Source organism: Chelon labrosus (assembly GCF_963514085.1).
Source record: "Chelon labrosus genome assembly, chromosome: 2".
NCBI classification, from domain to species: Eukaryota; Metazoa; Chordata; class Actinopteri; order Mugiliformes; family Mugilidae; genus Chelon; species Chelon labrosus.
The window spans coordinates 22945723-22965678 of record NC_140338.1 but is presented as its reverse complement, the minus strand read 5'-3'; the positions used below and the strand labels follow the sequence as shown (position 1 = coordinate 22965678).

At 46.1% G+C, this 19956-nt stretch overlaps 1 protein-coding gene across 4 annotated transcripts; it reads left to right on the top strand.

Annotated features, from left to right (window-relative positions):
• Positions 1–2603: 2603 nt before the first annotated feature.
• LOC311508895 (axin-2-like) lies at positions 2604–19596 on the top strand. 4 transcript variants are annotated; one of them, XM_084573883.1, is made up of 11 exons: positions 2604–2857; positions 4267–5207; positions 7642–7782; positions 10491–10593; positions 12460–12600; positions 13216–13637; positions 13736–13885; positions 13970–14197; positions 14340–14444; positions 14977–15102; positions 17685–19596. In XM_084573883.1, exons 2-11 carry the CDS (start codon positions 4378–4380, stop codon positions 17809–17811), a joined length of 2373 nt encoding a protein of 790 aa, XP_084430009.1. In that variant the 5' UTR covers positions 2604–2857; positions 4267–4377; the 3' UTR covers positions 17812–19596. The 4 variants fall into 4 exon arrangements, with proteins under 4 accessions (XP_084430009.1, XP_084430011.1, XP_084430008.1 ...); XM_084573885.1 differs by lacking the exon at positions 2604–2857 and adding an exon at positions 3206–3224; XM_084573882.1 differs by lacking the exon at positions 2604–2857 and adding an exon at positions 3245–3470.
• The last annotated feature ends 360 nt before the right edge of the window (positions 19597–19956 follow it).

Sequence of the window (19956 nt, the reverse complement as noted above, 5' to 3'; positions counted from 1 at the left end):
CTGCAGTGATATGTGCAGCCTAATTTAATTTGAATGAAGATACTATCTTATCCTAAATGTGAAATATCCCACTTTTAAGATTGTCCTGCACTTCAAAAATTACATTTTATAGCCCCTCTCTATCTCAATTCCCCATTCATAGCTGACTTTAAGAAGTCGGTGTGCTGATAACGACATGGCTGCACATTTCATGGCTTTAATTTGGGCCTCGCTGATCAGCCGAGTGCCCCTTGAACGTCACAGTGCCAGCGCTTCTGACCCATTTTGTAATTTTTCGTGTTCCACCTCGTAGACGGCAGGCTCTTCCCATGGTGGAGTGTTGGAAGTGTTTTTGTACATTTTTGGGTGCTGGATTGTTTGGATTTGTGGCCGCAATGTTTGTTTTACAGAATCCTCCAGTATAAACAGTGGCTAGGAGTAGCCTCCTTATATTATGTCACATGCACATATGCACACATAAACAAGATACTGTTGGTCGTCCACAGTTTTCCAAAAACTCCTTCTAATGAAAATTTCCTAAAAGCGCATTCAAAGAGCATTCACCAAGTGATTGGCAGGATGTTCGTTGTAATCAGCGGGACTCCTCTGCTGGTTGAAGAATACAAGAAAGGCTTGCTACTGTGTATTGATTGGTGAGAAAGATGGACAGCAGAATATGTCAGCAGTAAAATTAATGAGTTGAAACTTGAGGCCAGTGTGTCTGCAGGATGAAGCAAGGGAGTATTCGGTATCTAAATCAAAAATAATCATAAATGTCTATGGTCAGTAGGTTCTACACTACATGGACAATATTTCTTCAGCCTGATCAATCATTCTGATCACAGGTTCCAACTTAACTTTTTACATCTGATCAGATATATGTGTTTGAATGCTCCAAAATAATCACTATATGACTTTGACAGACTGGTTCTGCTGCAGTGGACAAACGGAAGAAGAAGAAGTTGTTGTTTTTTTACCAGACTTTATTGACACACTGAATTGATTCAATAGATTAAGATGACCAAGATGTTCCCACATTTTCAGCGTTGCTGTCCACATGGATTCCGGCTTCGTTCATCTTTTCAAACACTTGTTTGAGCGACTGGTTGCTTTGCTACCTCCATGTTTCTGTCCTTCGTGGACACTCATCACATAAAGTGTACTCCACGTGGAGCAAACATGCTCAGACAGAATGGATTTGTTCCAACCAGGGAGAAGCGATCAGATCAAGTGTTCACATGGTGATTAGGAGATCATATTTTTCTATTGAGCAGATTATCAAAGGTTTATTACCCCACCCTTCTTCTAACCAGGTCAGTCTGTTCTGTTCGAGGCGTTTACATGAGGCTTTTTTGTTTGCATCATTACTGTTCATGCAGATGTAGCAAGCGTCGCATTAGATGATACTGTCACCTTAAAAAATATGGCTAATATTTGGATGTAAATGGGCAAAGATGCTGCCACAGCTGATAAACCATATGAGAGCTTCTACACAGCATGCCTATTTCTCCATGTATAACTGAACATGAATTAATCACCACTTGGGCAGCAAGGAGAAGTTGGATTTCATTAGCTCTCTTGTCCTGCGCCATCATGAGAGTTTTGTGAATCCGAGTCCTCTGACTTATATAATTATATTCTCCTTTAAAGTTGATTTTTCGACATCAAAGGGACAATATAGCCTTTGAAGTACCATGGGATTGGATCACTGTCTAACCCACTCTTTAAGATTCTGTCACAATGACATTAGGGAAGTCATGTGAATTAAAAGACTAGAGAACGGCTCTTGCCTTTGCTCTGTGTCCAATTTCAATCAAAATGTCATGCTGTGCCATTTTCCCCGAATGTGGAACTGGCAAGTGTGTTAGGTTGACATCTTTGTGGCTAAAATCCTGTGACTAATATGTAAATTATTTGACAGTTTCACTCTGTGGGATTGTCAAAGCCAGACTATAGAATAAGTTTGAAATCGCTGTGGATATTGTTTAAATTTATATTCAACCGGAAATTCTGTACTGTCCCTCCCCCTTACTCTTTTAAAAATGTAATTTGGAGGTAGTCTTACTAGAATTACAAAGAATAATACCTCCAAAGTCTTTATAACCAGTTTAGAAATAATGCTAAATATTTGGAGTATTAAAACCAGTGTTATAGATCTTATAATAATGGCTTCTCCTCGGCTGCTATACTCTGTCCTGTCACTTGAAGAGGCCACATGCAACTAAAGTATCGCCTTTGTTTGCTTTGTGTTGAAACTTTGTGCAGTAACAGACGGACTGTGAGAATAACGCTATTGGCGCGGCAGATCACTTACTTCTGACGCTCCAAAGCCTCGGGGAGTTGGCTCCAGATTGCTTGTCTTTGATAAGGTCCTGGCGCACAGCTAAAACCTAAAAAAGTTCACCAAACGCGAATAAACGCCTGAAAGCTAAGGTTTGTTGACTGAGGGCGATTGGGAAAAATGCACGTTGCATTTTGCGGCCGCTTCTACCCGTTTATCTGCATCCAAAGACGTTTAATTTCGTTTTATTTCGTGGGTTATTGCGCGCAGGAGGCGCTGTGTTCTTATGTATCTTCCGGGACCTGGCCAGCGGTTCTTTACTTTGAAGTCCACAGTTAAACCTTTAGCCCAGTTGGTGAAGAAACAGCCCGGAGGATTTTCTACCGCCTGCCATGACTTCTTGAAACACTACCTGCGGAGAAAAGTCGAGAAGGGAAAGAGGCTTCTCTCTTTTTATTCGCGTAAAGAAATTGTCCAGTGTGATAGACAGGACGGGGGAGCTGCGCCGGGGCGGTTGTACTGTGCGCGCAGTCCGTCTTTGGGACTCCTTTACGGTCTCGTTTTTCTAATCAGGGAGGCTGCTCGGCTACATGGATGGTAAGTTGTAGGAAAGCTGTTCCACAGGCCCCCTCTCTTGGCCGCTTTGATGTGCTGCTGCTGAGCTTTGAAGTTGAGAAATGCGGGCTATGTTTCTTGTTTGTGGGCGAGAAATACGGTGAGATAGATAAGAAGCTTATGTGTGTGCGAGTGTGTGTATGAATGTACCAATGCGTAGCCCAGATTTATGAAAAAAAAAAGAAAAAAAAAGGCGAATATTTGTCGGTCGGTGCGTCTTCTGGCTGAGAAAAAAAGAGGGATGTATTCCTGAGTCGGGTCCCCCCCCCCCCCACCTTCCCTCCACCTCCTCCTCTAGATTTTGACACCCCCAGTGATCTACATAGGGACTGAGCCTGCCTACTCTGAGGTCAGTTGTTGAATGGGACAGGGTACATTAAACTACAGCGCTTGTTCTGCAGATTGGACACATGTGGCACGGCGCAAGCTTCACGTAGTCCGTCACTGATATATTATTTTATTTTTATTTTTTTGTGCTGGATTACTGTTCTGGAGAGTTTTTGGACTGTATTCGACGAGACAAAAAAAAAAAAAAATGGAGTAATAGTTGTAACTTTTTAACGGGTTTTCCTCTTGTTGGATCTGCTCTGCGATGGTATGTTGTTTTAACGCCGTCTTCACGCTGCCTGGTGACATTATATAAATCATTGTGTTGCATTCTCGTTTCTGTCTGCGTGCATTCGCTTTTACTTTTTGAGCGCCGGAGCTTCCGATTAAAATCGCTCAGGCGCTGGATGAGTTTTTACTCCACACGCACTCTTTCGCGTTGGTAGTTCAGACACGTTGCCGGGGCTGTGGCTTGAATAATGTGCTGTAATAACCTTCTTGGGTAGATATTAAGGCGATTGATCGCTTACATTTACGCATGAGCGAGTGGCTTCTCCCGCGGGGCTCTTTACCCCCCGCACATTACATCGCTTAAGGTCACTGTGCTGCAGATCCGATGCTGCTTCTCTGTGCGTTTATTCCGCGACGGCGAGGAGGACAAGTGAGCGGAAAGTGTGAATGCGCGATGCAGACGGGGGCAGGTTACGGTCGTCCGAAACAGGCTGGGAATTAATTGGAGTTGAAGCCTGTGACACGGGCTCGTTAGGAAAACACGTGTAAGCCACAGTTGTGTGAGAATACGGTTTGGTGAAGAGTGAGGCTGTGCGAGTTGATTATTCTTGTAAAAATGTGTTTTGATGTGCCAGATCAATGCACGTTGAGAATGTAGGCTGCAGTTGATCTCTCATTTAGATTATAAATAGATAAATGGGACGAAAAAAGCCTTTCATATTTCCTTTCTCTGTGAACCCGGCGAGGGTTTTTGAAAGGGACTGTTTACTTGATGTCTTTCTTTGAAGTTCAGCAGGATCTGGCTTTGATTAGATCAATACTTTGTGTTTCAGAGTGAAGAGGAGCTGAGAAGCTCCCCCGCTGCTTTTAGAGAGTGAGGAGGATTAGGCTGGAGCTCAGTGGAGGCACGACGGCACTCTCACACGGCAACCAGAGCTGGAGCCATGAGCAGGGCGCTTACGGAGCACATCAGCAGTAGCTTCCGAGAAGATGCTCCTCGTCCTCCGGTGCCGGGGGAAGAGGGAGAGGCGTCATGCTACAACCCCAGCAGAGCTGCCAAAATGAGAGCCCAGAGCAAGGTTAAAGATATCCCCGCTGCCGCGCCTCCCGGCTCCACACCGCGGAGGAACGAGGATGGACTCGGGGAGCCAGAGGGCAGCGCGTCCCCGGACTCACCCCTAGTTCGGTGGACAAAGTCTCTGCATTTTCTCCTGGGCGACCAAGACGGCGCTCACCTCTTCAAGACCTTTTTGGAGCGGGAGAACTGCGTGGACACTTTGGACTTTTGGTTCGCCTGCAACGGCTTCAGGCAAATGGACTTAAAGGATACCAAAACGTTGCGAGTTGCCAAAGTTATTTTCAAGCGGTACATCGAGAACAACAGCATTGTCGCCAAGCAGCTGAAGCCGGCCACCAAGACCTTCATAAGGGATAGTATTAAGAAACAGCAAATAGACTCTGCCATGTTTGACCAAGCACAGACGGAAATCCAGTCCAACATGGAGGAGAATGCGTACCAGATGTTTTTGACCTCTGACATATACCTCGAATACGTGCGCACGGGCTGCGAGAACGCCGCGTACATGAACCACGGCGGTCTGGGCAGCCTCAAGCTGATGTGCGGATACCTTCCTCCTCTCATGGAGGAAGAGGAATGGAGTTGTAACGACCTGAAGGCAAAAACGTTGGGCTCTGTGGTTGGACTGTCCGCGAAAAACCTGAGGGCTACTGCTACCATTCGGACAGCCGCTGAAGTGCTGGAGAACAGTTGCAGGTAAGAGCAGCGCTCACCTCACCGGTGTATGCTTATGTGGTTATACCTCAGTGCTTGTTCATTTACTTACTGAGCAGCGCTTTTCTTAACGTGCTGCTGATCACCATGTCTTCATTAGTTAAGCGGAATATGTGGCAGTTAATTCACAAACGCCCTAGAGAGATTTAAAGGCACTTGATCAAAGGGTCTCAGAGGAACATGCCTGTATATTTGTGCCCTCCTGCTTTGCAGTTAGTCAAGGGGTTGGTGGGGTGGAGGGGCGGGGTGGATACAAAACATCAATGCATCTGAGCCTTCCTTTTAAGTAAATGGTGTCTTGCAGGCAGCCCTCTGCTGGCTTGCTCAAGTTTCCTGTACTTTGAAACCCTTCCTCCGGTTCAGGAATGAATTCAAGCACCAGAGCCTCGCGACTGTTAGGGCTACATGAAACAGTATGATGCTCTTGTAAAGTTGCGCCGTGTCTCTTTCCTTTATTCTCTCCGCTAAGCCATATAGTTGTTGTATACTGCCTCGAAATCTCCTTAATCCCGAGAAATGCTAATACAGAGTTAAAAGAACTAGTGCAGTCAGTCTTAAGCCAGGCGGAGATATTGTTCTCTTGGTCAGAGATGAAAGCGGAGCTGTTTGTGGAAAGCATTTGGGCTTTTATCTTAAGAGCTCGTCCCACACATTGTCCAACAGCTGAAATCTTTTCAAGCCAGGAACATTTTCAAAAACTGGATTTTATGCATGAGCCAGCATCAAAGGCTACTTAAAAAGTTTTTTTCTTCTTCTTCTTTTTCTTTTTTTTTTTAACTACTTTGTCCTCACATCTGGATGCAATTATTACTCTGAAGTTTGACAATGTCTTCATGCTTTTGCTTGGTAGGAATCGTGCAATTTATAGATTATCCATACTTTCCTTGTCAGGTTATCTAAATATTTAACGAGATTAAAATAATCTTTTTGTGACTTTGCATTAAACTAACTGATCGAGTGTAATAACTCAAATTAAGCACTCTCTTGAGGATTTTGTTCTTCCTGTGAGCAGATGTCAGATAACATCATAGCACAGTTGCTCATTTGCTTGGAAGTGGCCATGTTGAGTTAGGAACCAATAAGCACAGGGTTTGTTGACATGTGGGCATATCCTGCTCTCCTGGTGTGATCCCCTGCATTCTTGTTTTTCACTAAAAGAAAAGTGGGAGTGAGAGAGAGCCCCCTCTTTCTCTCTTCCGCCACATTCTCCCCCTTTCCCCCTGCCCCTCACCATCTCTTTAGGTCAACCAATTTCCATCTCAAACATGTGGAACTAATTTTGCCACTGCACAGATTCTTTTTCCCCCCTTTTTTTTTTTTTTTTTTTTTGAGAAACATCCAAAGTGATAGAAAAACACAACAACAAAACATCCTCAGCTCAGTTCCGCAGCTTCAACCACCGATCCCACTTTGCTATGGATTGTGTGTGTCAGTGTTTTCCTTTCTCTTTCTTTTCTGTCCAGCACTTTTATCTCTTCTTTTTGAAAGAAAAATCTGTCTGACAGAGACTAAGCATGCTTTGGAGGGAGACGGGGAAAGACAAGAGGAGGGGAAGGGGGGAAAGACAGGAAGGGGGGATCATGAAAGAAAGAAAAGAGATGGAGAAGGAGAGTGGGGGGTGCAGAGAGCCCAGCTGTGCTAAATACCTGACTCTTTGCGTGGACCTTCCAAAGGTCAGGTTTGTGCTTGGGGCCTACGGCTTTAGTCATGCTGGGGTTCTCCCCAGCACTCCCGGCAGAAGGCATTCTCATAAAGAAAGGGGCCCTCCTTCCCCCTTTCCCTCTCTCCTTCTCACTCCCTCTCTAAAGCTCAAGTTCCCCCTTCCTCTTCTTCCCTCCCTCTTCCTTGTCCACCCCCTTCACTACTGGAACAGGAATGCAACACAGCAGGAGAGAGTAAAAAGACAGAGAGGGAGAGATTTTAGAAAGGAAAGCAGGGGAGAGTTGGTGAAGGAGGGGCCCCAGACAGGATGATAGAAGGAAGGAGAGATAAAAGAGGTGGAACATGGGGGGAAAAGGAAGAAAGGGGAAAAGAGTACAGGCCTGGCGCAGACCAAAGTATGGAGAGATAGCAGAGGAGAGAGCAACCATAACCACATAACCACCCCAACACACAATCAAAGTAGAAAGAAACAAAACAGAAGTCAAGAAAAAAAGCACCTATAGTTCCATATATAATACTGCTGTTACATTCATCATGCCCCAGACTCTCATGAAAGTGGCTCTAATTGCAGAAATCTGCAAAGAACATCAACAAAACCAACGCCAAGCTGTCACTTCAGATTTTAAAGCTCTGATGAAAGAAACAACAGCAGGAAATAGAGCAAATAAACTTTCCTCATCTCTCTCCGTTGTCTTCACTCCACACTACAACCGAGAGAGACGCCACATTAAAAGTGTTCCTGTGTCTTTCCCAGGTCCCACCGTCGAGGAGACCCTGCCAGCCCCTACTTTGTCAACTCTGGCTACATTTTTGCCCCCGCCACCAGTGCCAACGACAGCGAAATCTCCAGCGATGCCACGACAGATGACTCCATGTCCATGACGGACAGTAGCGTGTAAGTGTTCCTCCTTTAAATTAAATTCAAAAAGCTGCTTCAGTGCAGCCCAGTTGACTCTGGAGATAATGTAGCAACTTCAAAAGGCTCATTTCCATTCAGCTGACCCCAGCCAAAGCCCTGTGATTTTTTATTATTTCCATTGTATCTAAACGTGCCTGGACCAGATTTCAGTCAACACCTCTCCAGGAAAAAGTCCAGGGGTGTGAAGAAAAATATTTGGCCTTGTAGTCCAACGCAGTCAGCTTTTCTTGGGGCCAGGGGAGCGGGCTGTTGCGAAATAATGGTCTGTAATGTATTTTAATTATCCTCTATGAGTGACTCCAGGTAATTCTATTAATGTGCAGTTGTTTCTGTGGCCTCCAGGGAGATAACTCTGGGAAAGTCATTATGTCTGACGACCTTTTGAAGTTTATTCTGCTGCGTTACAAGCGCAGAGAGAAGGGAGAAGAAATGAGAACGTCTTGATGTGGGTGGGGGCGTTGCCTCATTTTCCTCAAAGTTGATATGTATCCATCCCACCCACCCTTCTGCCACAACAGACTTGTTTTTTTCATATTATCTAATCGCTTTTTCCCTTTGAAGAGCTGACGGAGAGGGGGAGGGAAATGGCCATTCGGGCCTCAAGACAAACTCATTGAAAAATGTTGGCACCAAATGAAAGAAGGCTTACTCACATGGTGGGTCGGTTTCCTGCCACTGGCCTCTGCGGCGTGCTGAGATCATGTGTCTGCAAGGCTTTCACAGGGGTTACTCATTTCTAGACCTAGGGACAAGACAGAAGGAACTCCCCGTGGCCAGTCTAGGACACCCCTCCTCCCAAAAAAAATCACCTCCACCCGCCCAGCCCTCCGCTGCTTCCCCTTCACCCTCCAGAGCCAATAGCGGGAGTGGTGAGGCTCGAAGTGCAAGGGAGTGAGAAAATAAAGTGCATGGAGTATAAAGGGCTTAACTGAATCGCTTTCAGCCTATTGTTAGGTGAGGGGAGCTTAGCGGGATAAGAGGGTGGCTGGCTGCTTTGAAAATGACTTGCACAACTGAATAGGAGATCCCCATAAAGTAAGGGCCCGTGAAACCATGAAAGAGTCCACGGCTGTTTTCTCTTCCACAACCTGGACAAAGCGCCTTGCCACCACGTGGTTTACCAGGGTGGAGACAGTTTGGACTGATAAAAACATAGTTAGTGAGAGGGAAGTGAGCGAGCTTTGTTTGGGAGTGATGTTTTGCAGCGAAGTTTGGGGTTCTTGTTAGCGCGCAAGTTCCTCTGGGCTGTTGAGTTTTACTTTTGAAGAGTTTCCTGTGTTTCTTCCTGCGCCTTGAGGGATGATGGCTTGTAGTCTCAAGGGTGCAGTTTGTGAAGCATTGATTTTGGTAGTAGGCCTCTCTTTGCAAGAAGCTTGCTGCAACACAGGTGATATCGGCGCCGTGATCTGACGCGTCATGACAGGGTCACGCTGAAATGTGCTCCATAGACGCTGCTTAGTGTGAATACTGCAGAAATATTATGCTGATTGTTGAACACCACCGCATGTCAAAGTCATATTCTCTCACCAAGGTCTTTGACACAGAGATCTTTCCCGTCCTTGTCCCGAACTCTCGTCTCTTCCCAGCTTCTCTCATTCGAGGGAACAATTTGATTAGTGTGTCCCTTTATAGTGGTTAAAAGACACACTGCGAATTTGAATCTCATTTCCCAGATAAAGAACAAGAAGAGAAGGATTTGGGAAGGAGGGGGGGTGTAAGAAGGGGCGGGGGGGATTTTTTTCTCTTTTTGCTTATATCTTATTTATGGATTTACTTGGACGCTGGGGAATGCTGCTGCACCAACTTCAAACATTACCTTATCTTACAAACCAGCCTTTTGATGTTGCTGAGATCAGAGGCTCACAGCAGAGCGCTTGCCAAACGAAGATGGCAGCGGGTGCATATGTGCATGAGTGTGAGATTTCAAAGAGGCAGCAGAAAAAGTAGCGTTTGGGCTAGGTCAGACACTTCTGAGCAGCCAAAACGGCCAAGATAATTGGCCCAGCTTAAGTGGCAACTGACTGGAAAAGCTAGCAGACAGAATGAAACAGAGAATGAGATTCCCAAAATAAATGCCTGCTATCCGGACATTAATAGTATTCTGATCTATCTCTCTATTTTCATATTGATATGTCAGAGCTACAGAGCCAACAGCGCTCGGGCAGCCTTTCTCTTCCCTGTTTTAGTCAGTTCTAGTGTCAAACCAGCCACCAAGGCTGGCTATAGTTCTTGTGCTTTTTAAATAACCACTGTCAGAGGTGACTGATGTAATCTTATCACTGTGGGGCTCTTCTTTTGAAGCCCACAGTGAGATGTTTAGCATATCTCTGCCATTGTCCTGGTGTGTTTTGTTATGTGCTTTTTTTGTTGCCTTGACTTCAAGGGCTCCCTGGCCTTTTGATTTAGCAGTAATGTGCCCAGTGGGTGATTACTGGGTGGTGTTGTGTCGGTCAGTTCAATGATGAACTGCCTCCTAGCGCTCCTTTCTCCACAAAGATCGGCTAATGGTGCTAATGCACCAGCGGCTGATGTGGAGGCACTGTGGCCTGCTCGATAAGTGGCACCTCATGATTAAAAATAACACCTACCGGGTAATTGACTTTAGTCAGTTACTTGTATATTAGCTCATTGTGAGTGATCTTTATACCAAAATGTTAAATGTGTGATATCTTTTTTTCTTTCAGAGATGGAATCCCTCCGTACAAGCTGGGCACCAAGAAGCAGCTCCAGAGAGATATCCATCGCAATGTCAAGATCAATGGCCAGGTTACGCTACCCCACTTTCCTGTAAGTCCTACTTCCTGTCTCACTGTTTCCTTCTTTGTAATCTGATAAACTTTCACTCTCTGACAGACAACCGGGTCCTAATTCCCTCAAGGAGTTGTGCTTTATTTTATTTTTTTATTTATTTATTTTCAGAGCTCGTGTTGTGACAGAATACTAAGTTTCATTTCCCCGCTCGTTTCATATGAAAGTCGGGGTAAATGAAAGGCAGGATTTGCATACCACTTCACTTCTTCTTCTTCTGCTGCTGCTGTTTCAAATCCCCCCCCCCCTTCCCCCCTTGCTTCGGTACGGCTGTTAATATAAACTTGCGCTGTCGTCTTTGTTTTCCATCTCAGTAACTGTATGTCAGAAAGGATCGTTGTGCCATATGTTTTGTTGAACGGTGACATCTGTAAGCGCGGACAATAGACGCCACATCTGTGCTAAAAACCGTGAATTGGCTAAATAATTATCAGAAGAAGCCACATCACAATTCAGCTCCACTTCCCCACGCTCCAACACCAATATCTGGTCCCATTAATATTTAGGTCAGACAGAGTATCTTCTCTGAATTCAAGATTTTGACCTGCTGAAGTTGTTGTGAGAAGGTTTAAGGAATTGGGTCAGGACAGATTGACACAGGTTAGGAGGTAAAGAGGCAGGAAAATAAATATGAAATTCTTTTGTCTTTATATCTAAACACAGGTATGTGTTTCTGGGAGAGAGTTGTGTGTGTGTGTGTCTGTGTGTGTTTGTGCATGCATTTGACAGTGTTGTCTGCTCCCCCAGTTCTCTCTCTTCCCCTCTGTCTTTTCCCTCTCAATCTCTCTCTCTTTCCCTTTCCCACTTGCACTCCTTTAATGTCTCCCTCCTGATTTGGAGATGGCTCTGTCTCCCATGATGCACCAGCCCCAGGCAGCGGGGGCCCCGTGCAGGGCTGGCGCTCCTTTGCCAGCAGCTCCGCTTGCCTTTCTTCTTCTTCCCTTCATCGTGTCTACAAAGAGATGAGAGGAACAACAAAAAAAAGAGTCAAAATCAAGAAAGCCAGTGTGCCAAATAACAAAAAAGTAAGAAAGGGAGAGAGAGGAGCCGGCGCATATAGTTAAAGAAAAAGGAGGATAATGTGACTAGAGTACCTCTGAGCTGCCCTGCATGCAGCCGGGAAATAAATTACTACTTCCCTTTAGATCTTCCCAGTATTTGACTCCTCTATCCTCTCCCTCCCTCTTTCCCCTCCTTCTCTGTCTCTCTCTCTATCCCTCTCTCTCTCTCTCTGCCACCATTGCCACTTCATGAACGCACATCTCAATCCTCTCCCCTCTTTTTTCATGCTGTTAATTTTGTCCCCCCTCTCCCCTTTTCTTCCCCTCTCCTCTCCTCACTCTCTCTTCTCTGTCGATATCTGGCTTTTATTCGGAGATTTAAAGCTGCATGTCCCTCCCACCCCTAGTGTGCGTTTGATGTTTGACAAGGGCCCTTTGAAGTGTGCTGACTTCAGAGGCTGCCTAGCTGATGGCTTGGTCGGGCTACAGAGGGTGCAGGCAGGGGGCCTCCCCTCCGAGCGAGACCAACTGCTACCCCGCCATTGCTACCCCCTTCTCCCCCCCCCCCCCCCCCCCCACCCCCACCCAGTAGCCTGGCACTGCCAAGGGCACTGGGCATGAGAAGATCTGGGGAGGGACGGGTGGCGGAGAAGGTTCAGGTTAGCCGGAGGGCAAGGGCATGTGGATTAGGACTTTTGGAATAGTAGCAGGCTTTTTTGGAACAAGACAGGATTAGGGCAAGGGCAGTGGATTAATGCACCATATTGCATCTGTCAGAAACACTAAGTAGTTGCACTCGCACATACATTAAAGTGTCCTTCTCCCTGTGTTGTTTACCCTGCAGAGGACACATAGGCTGCCTAAGGAGATGACCCCTGTTGAGCCCTCAGCCTTTGCTGCCCAACTCATAGCCAAGCTGGAGAAGCTGAAGCGAGAGCAGGACACGATGAGCTCGCTGGAGGAGAGGCTGCAGCAGATCCAGGAGGTACGGATGCTCAGAGACTTGTTCCTAATAGCCTGACACTTCCACTTACATTAAGCATTGCTGCAACTTGGAAATTCTAACTTGCATCCAAGTTACTCAGGACGATGGCTCTATGTTGCACCGCAGAAGTCTTTTTGCCGGCTTTAGCATGTCGAAGAATAGGGTACGGACCAAGGGACTTGAAAGTCTGTCTTGGTTTAGCTACTTCTTCCCTTTTCTTCTATGTCCTCCCCTATTTCATCTGGTGGAACTCTCAAACTTATGTTTCTAGACACATTTGAAGTTCTTTCAAATAGTTAGCACTTAGTTGCTCTCCAGTGGCACGTTTGCTGAATATGTGTAGTGCCAGTCTCTTTGTGAAGCACAGGCACACTCTGCATTATAGATGAAGCACACCCAAAGCCTGTTAGCGAAGATAACAGTGCAGCAAAAAGGAAACTCAAATCAAGTTATCCAGGCATTTGCTCTTACTGACTTCAGAGGACGATAGATATAAGTTGGTGTAAGCTGAGACATAAATTCCTCTGCAGGCAGGCTGCCGTAGCCACATGATTGTGTTTGCGTGTTTTGTCTTTTGCCCTAACTTCTTCAAAAACAATTTCTTTGCCTGCCCAGGAGGAGGAAAGGGAAGAAAGCAACAGCCTCCCCAACAGCACCCCCCTCTATCACCCCCTGCTCCCATCTGGCAGCCAGTGTGAGGAAGACCCACAAGCTATCCTAGACGAGCACCTGTCACGTGTCCTGAAGACGCCTGGCTGCCAGTCCCCTGGTGTGGTCCGGCACTCGCCGCGCTCGCGCTCACCGGATCGGACTGGCGCTGTGGTGCCCTCTGGCCAGGGGCCCTTCTTTGGTGCTTATCCTGGGGCCACAAAAGTTCTGATGACGGGCAGGCAGTCCACAAAGCACATCCACCACCACTACATCCACCATCACCACGCTGGGCCAAAGACCAAGGAGCAGATCGAGGCCGAGGCGGCTCAGCGCGTGCAGTGCCTCTGCCCTCAAGGGGGCGCCAATTATTCCGACTTCACACCTGCGTGAGTGTAAACTCTAAGCTGTACCTGATCTCTTCGAGGACGACAGCGGTGAAGCTGCTCTGTGCCTAGTCCTAACACGCCTCTCGTTCTTCTTGCAGTCGCTGCAGCACTTTCTCCAAGCGGCCAGTCAAGGCCTCAGATGAGGGCGCGTCGTCACCGCGGCTTCCCTTAGTTGCCTCAGACCGCTCTCAGAATGTTTGGCAGTGGATCCTAGAGAGCGAGAGGCAGGGGAAGCACAAGCCACATAGGTAAGCGTGCGAGAACATCATCTTTACCACAGAAGACTACGGCATTGAATTCACAGCTCATGTTATACTCTTTACTCTTAACAGCACTCAAGGCCTCAAGAAGTCAAACCCGCTTGACTCCAAGAGCCTGCCCGTTCGAACCTCTTGGGGTGGAGGTGGCATCGGCAACGGGGCTCACCTCCGCAGCCATCACCCAGGCCACCCGTTCATCCAGGACCCGGCCATGCCACCCCTTCCCCCGCCCAACACCCTTGCACAGCTGGAGGAGGCCTGCCGCAGACTAGAAGAGGTTTCCAAGCCGCCAAAACAAAGGTAGGAAAACTGGAGCACGCATAGGACTCACACTTAGCTTTGTGCATAAAACCAATCATACAAATTTGTTAGACCACAATAGAAGACACTCTTTGTTTTGCTGTGATTACTGATTAATCCTTGATCTCGGTGATTTTCACAGGCATTCAACAGCAGCCAGCAGCCTTCAGAAAGACAGGAGCCATCCAGCAGCTGCCTTCCCCGCTGGAGGCAGTACTGTAGCCAGCCCTGGACTCCAAGCAGACGAGTACGGGTTTTCTTCTTTTACTAGAGGGCAGCTCTGGCTCTGTTTCTGTAGCTCAGTTGTTCTTAATTCTTTGGCTATCCCTTTCTAGTTGTCCAAATTTTATTCCTCACTAAGGAGCTTTTTTTTTTTTTTTTGAGCGCTTCCCTCGCTCTAATGTTTTCGCCCTCTTCCTCCCAGATTTTCTCGCTCATCCCTTCAAAGAGAGATGCTGTGAGTCAGCATAGCTATGTCTTTGAACTCCTCTCACTTTTTAATCATTTTAGATTAAACATGCTTTAATATGGAATCCTAACTTCCCACCCATCTCCAAGCACACACCCTCAACACTAGAACCAAACAAAGACGTGAAAGTAGCCCCTGGTTATTCTAAAAGATCAGCCCCCCCTTCGCACGTCCGTTAAAGTTAAAGCCGCTCTGAAGTTTTTCTTGGTGAACTGTCCAAAAGCCAGCTCTTCCTCTTTGTGTACATCAGACTCCTTCTCCTACAAGTACAGCCAATTAAAAAAAATGTTTTCACTTTCACATTTTCCAGGTCTAAGGAGCTGGTGGTCACCTACTTTTTCTGTGGCGAGGAAATTCCTTATCGCAGCATGATGAAGACCCACTGCCTCACCCTGGGTCACTTCAAGGAACAGCTCAGCAAGAAAGGCAACTACCGGTAAATATCACAGAAACTGGAAACAGCTCAAAGTGCGAATACCCGGATAGATGTTTGGTGCGTGGTGACGTAGCCGGGTTAGCTGTCTGCGTATGGATGCGCATCTCTTGTTGTACTGTCTTCCATGTGGGAGTGTGAAATACTGGAGCCTGATAGTTGAAAAGAAACTGATCCGCTGTATTCAGAGCTTACAGAGAGAAAGGAGGGGAGAGGAGGGGGTTCTGGAGCAAATTTTTTCTCACATCTGGTACTGATTTCCATGCTAAGGCAGCCTTAATAAATATGGCTTTGAAGCCTGGGCCATTTTATTTTGTGCACAAAGACCATTGCGAGGCCTTCAAATTCCTCCTCCGCACTATTGCATCAGGCATTAAAATCAAATGCTGTGAGCACCTTCTTAACACAATATAAAATACCTCCTGTCAGTGTCAAGTGATGAGGAAAAATTCCAAAACAAAGTCAGGACTTGTTGGGTAATTTAAATCATAATGATCAGTTCAAAGTCATTTTAAATCAGGAAGCCCTCAGTCCAGGAAGTCCAGCCTTGCTTCGTCAAATAGCTGCTACAGCGCTGCGTAGGTTGTATGCCACTGAAAACACATAAAACCTTTATGCCCATGACATCAACATCAGGTTTCAGCCACATCTGCTTGTTAGGCAAGAGAGAGAAGAAGGCCTGCAAACAAGTCGTTGCACCCCTGCTATCCCATAACTCTTCAGCGAGCGAGGAGGGGGAGGTGGGGAGAGGCGTCTGGCTTCAATGGCAGCAGAATGTGTGGAGTTGGTTAATTTGGACATGGCAGCGGTACAGCAGAGAACAGTATGCCGTGGCTCTGCCAGACGATATTGGTGCCAGATGTTGTGAAGAGAGAAAAATCCTGCCACATAAAACATGTTCCAGTGGAAAGACTCCTTCTGTCTCTCTGTCTCACTCACTCTTGCTCTGAAACAAAGTGATGACTTTGAACTATTTGTGAGTGAAAACGTAGCGTTTTCTTCTGAAATAAGTCCAGCCAATTAAATGGAAAAGGATACTGCATTCATTCAGTCGGGGTTAGGAAGGAAATGGAACAACAAATGAAAATGAAAGGCTGCATCGCGCCTGACGACGCTTCGGGAGCAGAGGAAAAGTTTGCTGAAATACCTTATCATTACAGAGAGCCCCGGTCACATTACCGCTCAGCGCAGTAGAAAGTTTTGCAGCTGTGATAAAGCTACGTCCTCCTCCTTCGTTTCTGCGTAATTACAATCAACATGGAAAATAAGACTGTGTGTGTACATTTTAGTCCGCCCCTCTGTACATGTGTTTCTTGAATGACTCTAAGCTGAGCTCATAAAACACTGAGCTTTTTTCCCCATTTTTTCTCCCTTTTTATGCTCTGAACGCAGGCACACATGGGCAAAATGAGGCATTTTTCCATTACAAAGCTTATCATTAAATCCCCTCCCGCTGATCTTTTGCTGGGTTTAAAGTAGAGAGGAGAAATCATTAGGAGCTCCGGGAGACTTCACAGTCGCTGGGACCAAGCTAACCCTGGGAGTTATCTCTGCTTGAGAGAAGAAGAAGAGTGGGCTAGCTAGGTGACCCGTGACCTCCAGGAGACTGTCTGAGCCGTCACCGCCCTCCCCCCCCCCTCCCGCGTTAAAGCCCCTCAGACTCGGCCCGCGTCCAACCTATCACACCCACTCACCAAGCCAGGCGAGGCCTCCGCTCCGCTTCCCCCCCCCCCCCGCTTTCTTCCCTTACTCTTCCTCTGTTCTCTGCTGGCGATCGGAAAGCTGCCCGAAGTGTGTGTGTGCCTGTGTGTGTCTATGACAGCGGGTGTGTGCAAGACAGAAATGCGGTTCTTGTGTTTATGTGGAGGCAGCGGAGTGTGGTCTTCCAGTCACAGGTAGACTCTGAGGCACCTGAAATGTCAACCCGTGTGACAGAAAGGCCCTTCATTTGACAGCCAGGACAATTAGAAGCCATGGAGACGGGAGAGGGAGGAGGGCTCTCCAGAAGGGGATGAGGAGGGGTTTAAGACAGCCTCTAATTAACCCTTCAACTTTAATAAGACCTTGCAGGACAGATAGGCATCGTAGAACGGCCGGCAGTCAAGGCGAACAAGTGGATGAGGAGACGAGCACACATGGATGAACACGCACACAAGCGGGCTGTTTCTAGCAGCTTGAATTATCACAGGGAGTGTTTAAACGGAGGGTTCAGCTCTGTTTGTGCAGCGGTGTGATGTGGAGTCAGGCTCTACCTTTGAAGTGTGCAGGGATGGCATTGAAGGCTATGACTAAGTTGTTTTGAGCAGGATCCATTTCTGGCTCGCAGAGTGTGTGTGTCTGTGTTTGATTTGGACTAAAGGGAGTTGTGTGCACGAGCGTGTATACGTAAGTAGTCGTGTAGGTGCCTCAAAGCGGTTTAAAATACGATGAAATGTATCAGATGAACTCCGGCTGCCACTCTTGTCAGGTTTTGTTTGAGTTCAAGTTTTTTTTTTTGTTTTGGTTATTTTTTTTCCTCACCTACGCTCGATGTTTTCTAACCACAAACCTCTCTCTCTCTCTCTCTCTTTGTTTGCCCTCTTCAGGTACTACTTCAAGAAGGAAAGCGATGAGTTCGAGTGCGGCGCAGTCTTTGAGGAGGTGTGGGAGGACGCCACTGTGTTGCCCATGTATGAGGGAAAGGTCCTGGGCAAGGTGGAGAGGATGGACTAAAGGCCGCTTTGTCGTCAACCAACGCCCTTCCCCTCCAACCAAAAGCTAAACCGACCCTAAAAAAACTTGAGCAAGAGACTCTGTCATTTACAAGTGAAAAAAAAACTCTGGACTTCTTCTTTTTTGTTTTTATTTTTTTTTCTATTTCTTAATATTAAGCTAAACAGAGTTAATATATCCAGCACAAGAGGAGTGATTGAAGGAAGACGAGCCAATGAAGTATGCCGAACCCAGAGGAGGAGCCGCCCCTCCCTGACTTTCTCAACCAATCAGCCTTAGAAACACAAGGGAATGATGAGAGACTTAAAAAGACCAAGACGAGGAGGAGGAGGATCATGAGGATGATGATGATGATGATGATGATGGGAGGCCAGTCGGGGGGAGACCCCGCCTCTTCTTGAATATAACCACTGAAGATGTAGATGACTGTTGTTTTGTGATGTGATGACAGACTGACAGCGGGCGCTGCAGGCGACACAGCGCCACCAACCTGCTCTTAGCATTACACTCCAACATCGTTACAAAAACGTCCATACGTGTGCATATACATACATGCATATATGTATATATACATGTATTATATATTTAGATGCTTTTTGTCATGAGTTGAAAGTTTTTATTAAGTATTTATTGAGAGAGAAAAAAAAAACACAACCCCTCCCTTTTACCTGAGTCTTCTTAAACCTGTGTCCCTCCCCCCTCCCTATTTCCAGCCAATGGGCAAGCTGCTTTGAATGTTGGGAGAATACTGTGGTGATTTAGTGTTTGTTTGTTTTTATGTTACACAAGAGGACGTGACGCTAGCCTAGCACCTCCCGTAGCCTTGTAGCCACGTCCGACCCAAACTAAACAACCTTATCGGTGGTCTTGTCCGAGGCGCTCCCTCCGCGGTTCTAACGGTCAATCCCAGTCTTATATGCTGCTGATAGTTTGTAACGTTAAGTTCGTCACACGAGCATTTCCTCTGCCTCGTTCTCTCCCCCCTCCCTCTCCCTCTCCCCCTTTGTCTCAGTCCGGCGACGGAGCTCAGTCTTTTTGTTGTGCCTTTGTTTGTAGACCAGGCATTGCACAGGGATGGGGGGGGATTGGAAACAGTCGCAGATGCCCACAGAGAGGAGACCTGGAGCACAAGTCGTACCATCTAATAATGGCAGTGTTTACAGCCCGCACACCAAAATAACTTGTGCTAACAAGAATCAGTTTGGGTCACTGAGAACGACTTCTTGAGGAAGTCACCTAGCGTGTCAAAAAAGAAAAAGAAAAAAAAAAAATAGAAAGAAAAAACATTGAAGAATCATGGCTCCAGTATCTTTTGAATGTTGTTACAATAACACCGTATATAGCAGAGCTCCTGTATACATTGTAATTATGCATTCTGAAATATGGATACTTACACACGTGATGCACACACAAACACACACACAAACACACTCGCTGGTGTTTTATGAGTACAGCACCTGTGCCTACATGGATGCCATACCATGTGCTGCCCTGTTTCAGGGTTTTAATATATATCCCTTGGTTTTCAGAAGGGTTTTATGTTGAAAAGATATTTTTATGCTTTTAATAATATCCTGTAATCATGTTTTGTTTTTACACCACAGCATTTTTTGTGTTGTCAATTTCTTTCATTCTATCTAAACTGTAAATTAAACATTATATAAAGAGATTCATTTAAAGATTTACATGGACCTATAATTATTGTAATTATTGAGAGACGTAGCCTTTATTAAAGTTTTATATTTTTCAAATGAAAGCCAAAGAGCCTGGGACTGTTTCTTTCAACGGAATGACATGTTGTTTTGATCGTGACACATTACAGCTTTTTATTTATTTATTTGACCAGAGTGTTTTTGCCAGCTACAGTTGATCTGAAACACCTGGCTGTGCAGAAACACACATTAAAAACACAAATTTAAAAAAAGAAAAATGTATGAACTGAATGAACTGAGGGTATGTAATGGGACGAGCACAGGCTGTTGATCAAAATGCAACCTGTCACAGAGTTTGACGCATTCACTAAAAAGGCTGCCTGCTACTAAACCAACTAATATGGATGTATTTGAGCCTCAGCTGTGTTTGGATGCGTTCCAGTTAATAGTTTTCACAACAGGTTCAATAACATCATTGTACTGACTCATTTTT

Coding starts and splice junctions, on each gene's coding strand:
- LOC311508895 (XM_084573883.1), top strand. CDS start 4,378: ATGAGCAGGGCGCTTACGGAGCACATCAGCAGTAGCTTCCGAGAAGAT. Junction 12,601..13,215: donor GGCTGCAGCAGATCCAGGAG/GTACGGATGCTC, acceptor TTGCCTGCCCAG/GAGGAGGAAAGGGAAGAAAG. Junction 13,638..13,735: donor TATTCCGACTTCACACCTGC/GTGAGTGTAAAC, acceptor TTCTTCTTGCAG/TCGCTGCAGCACTTTCTCCA.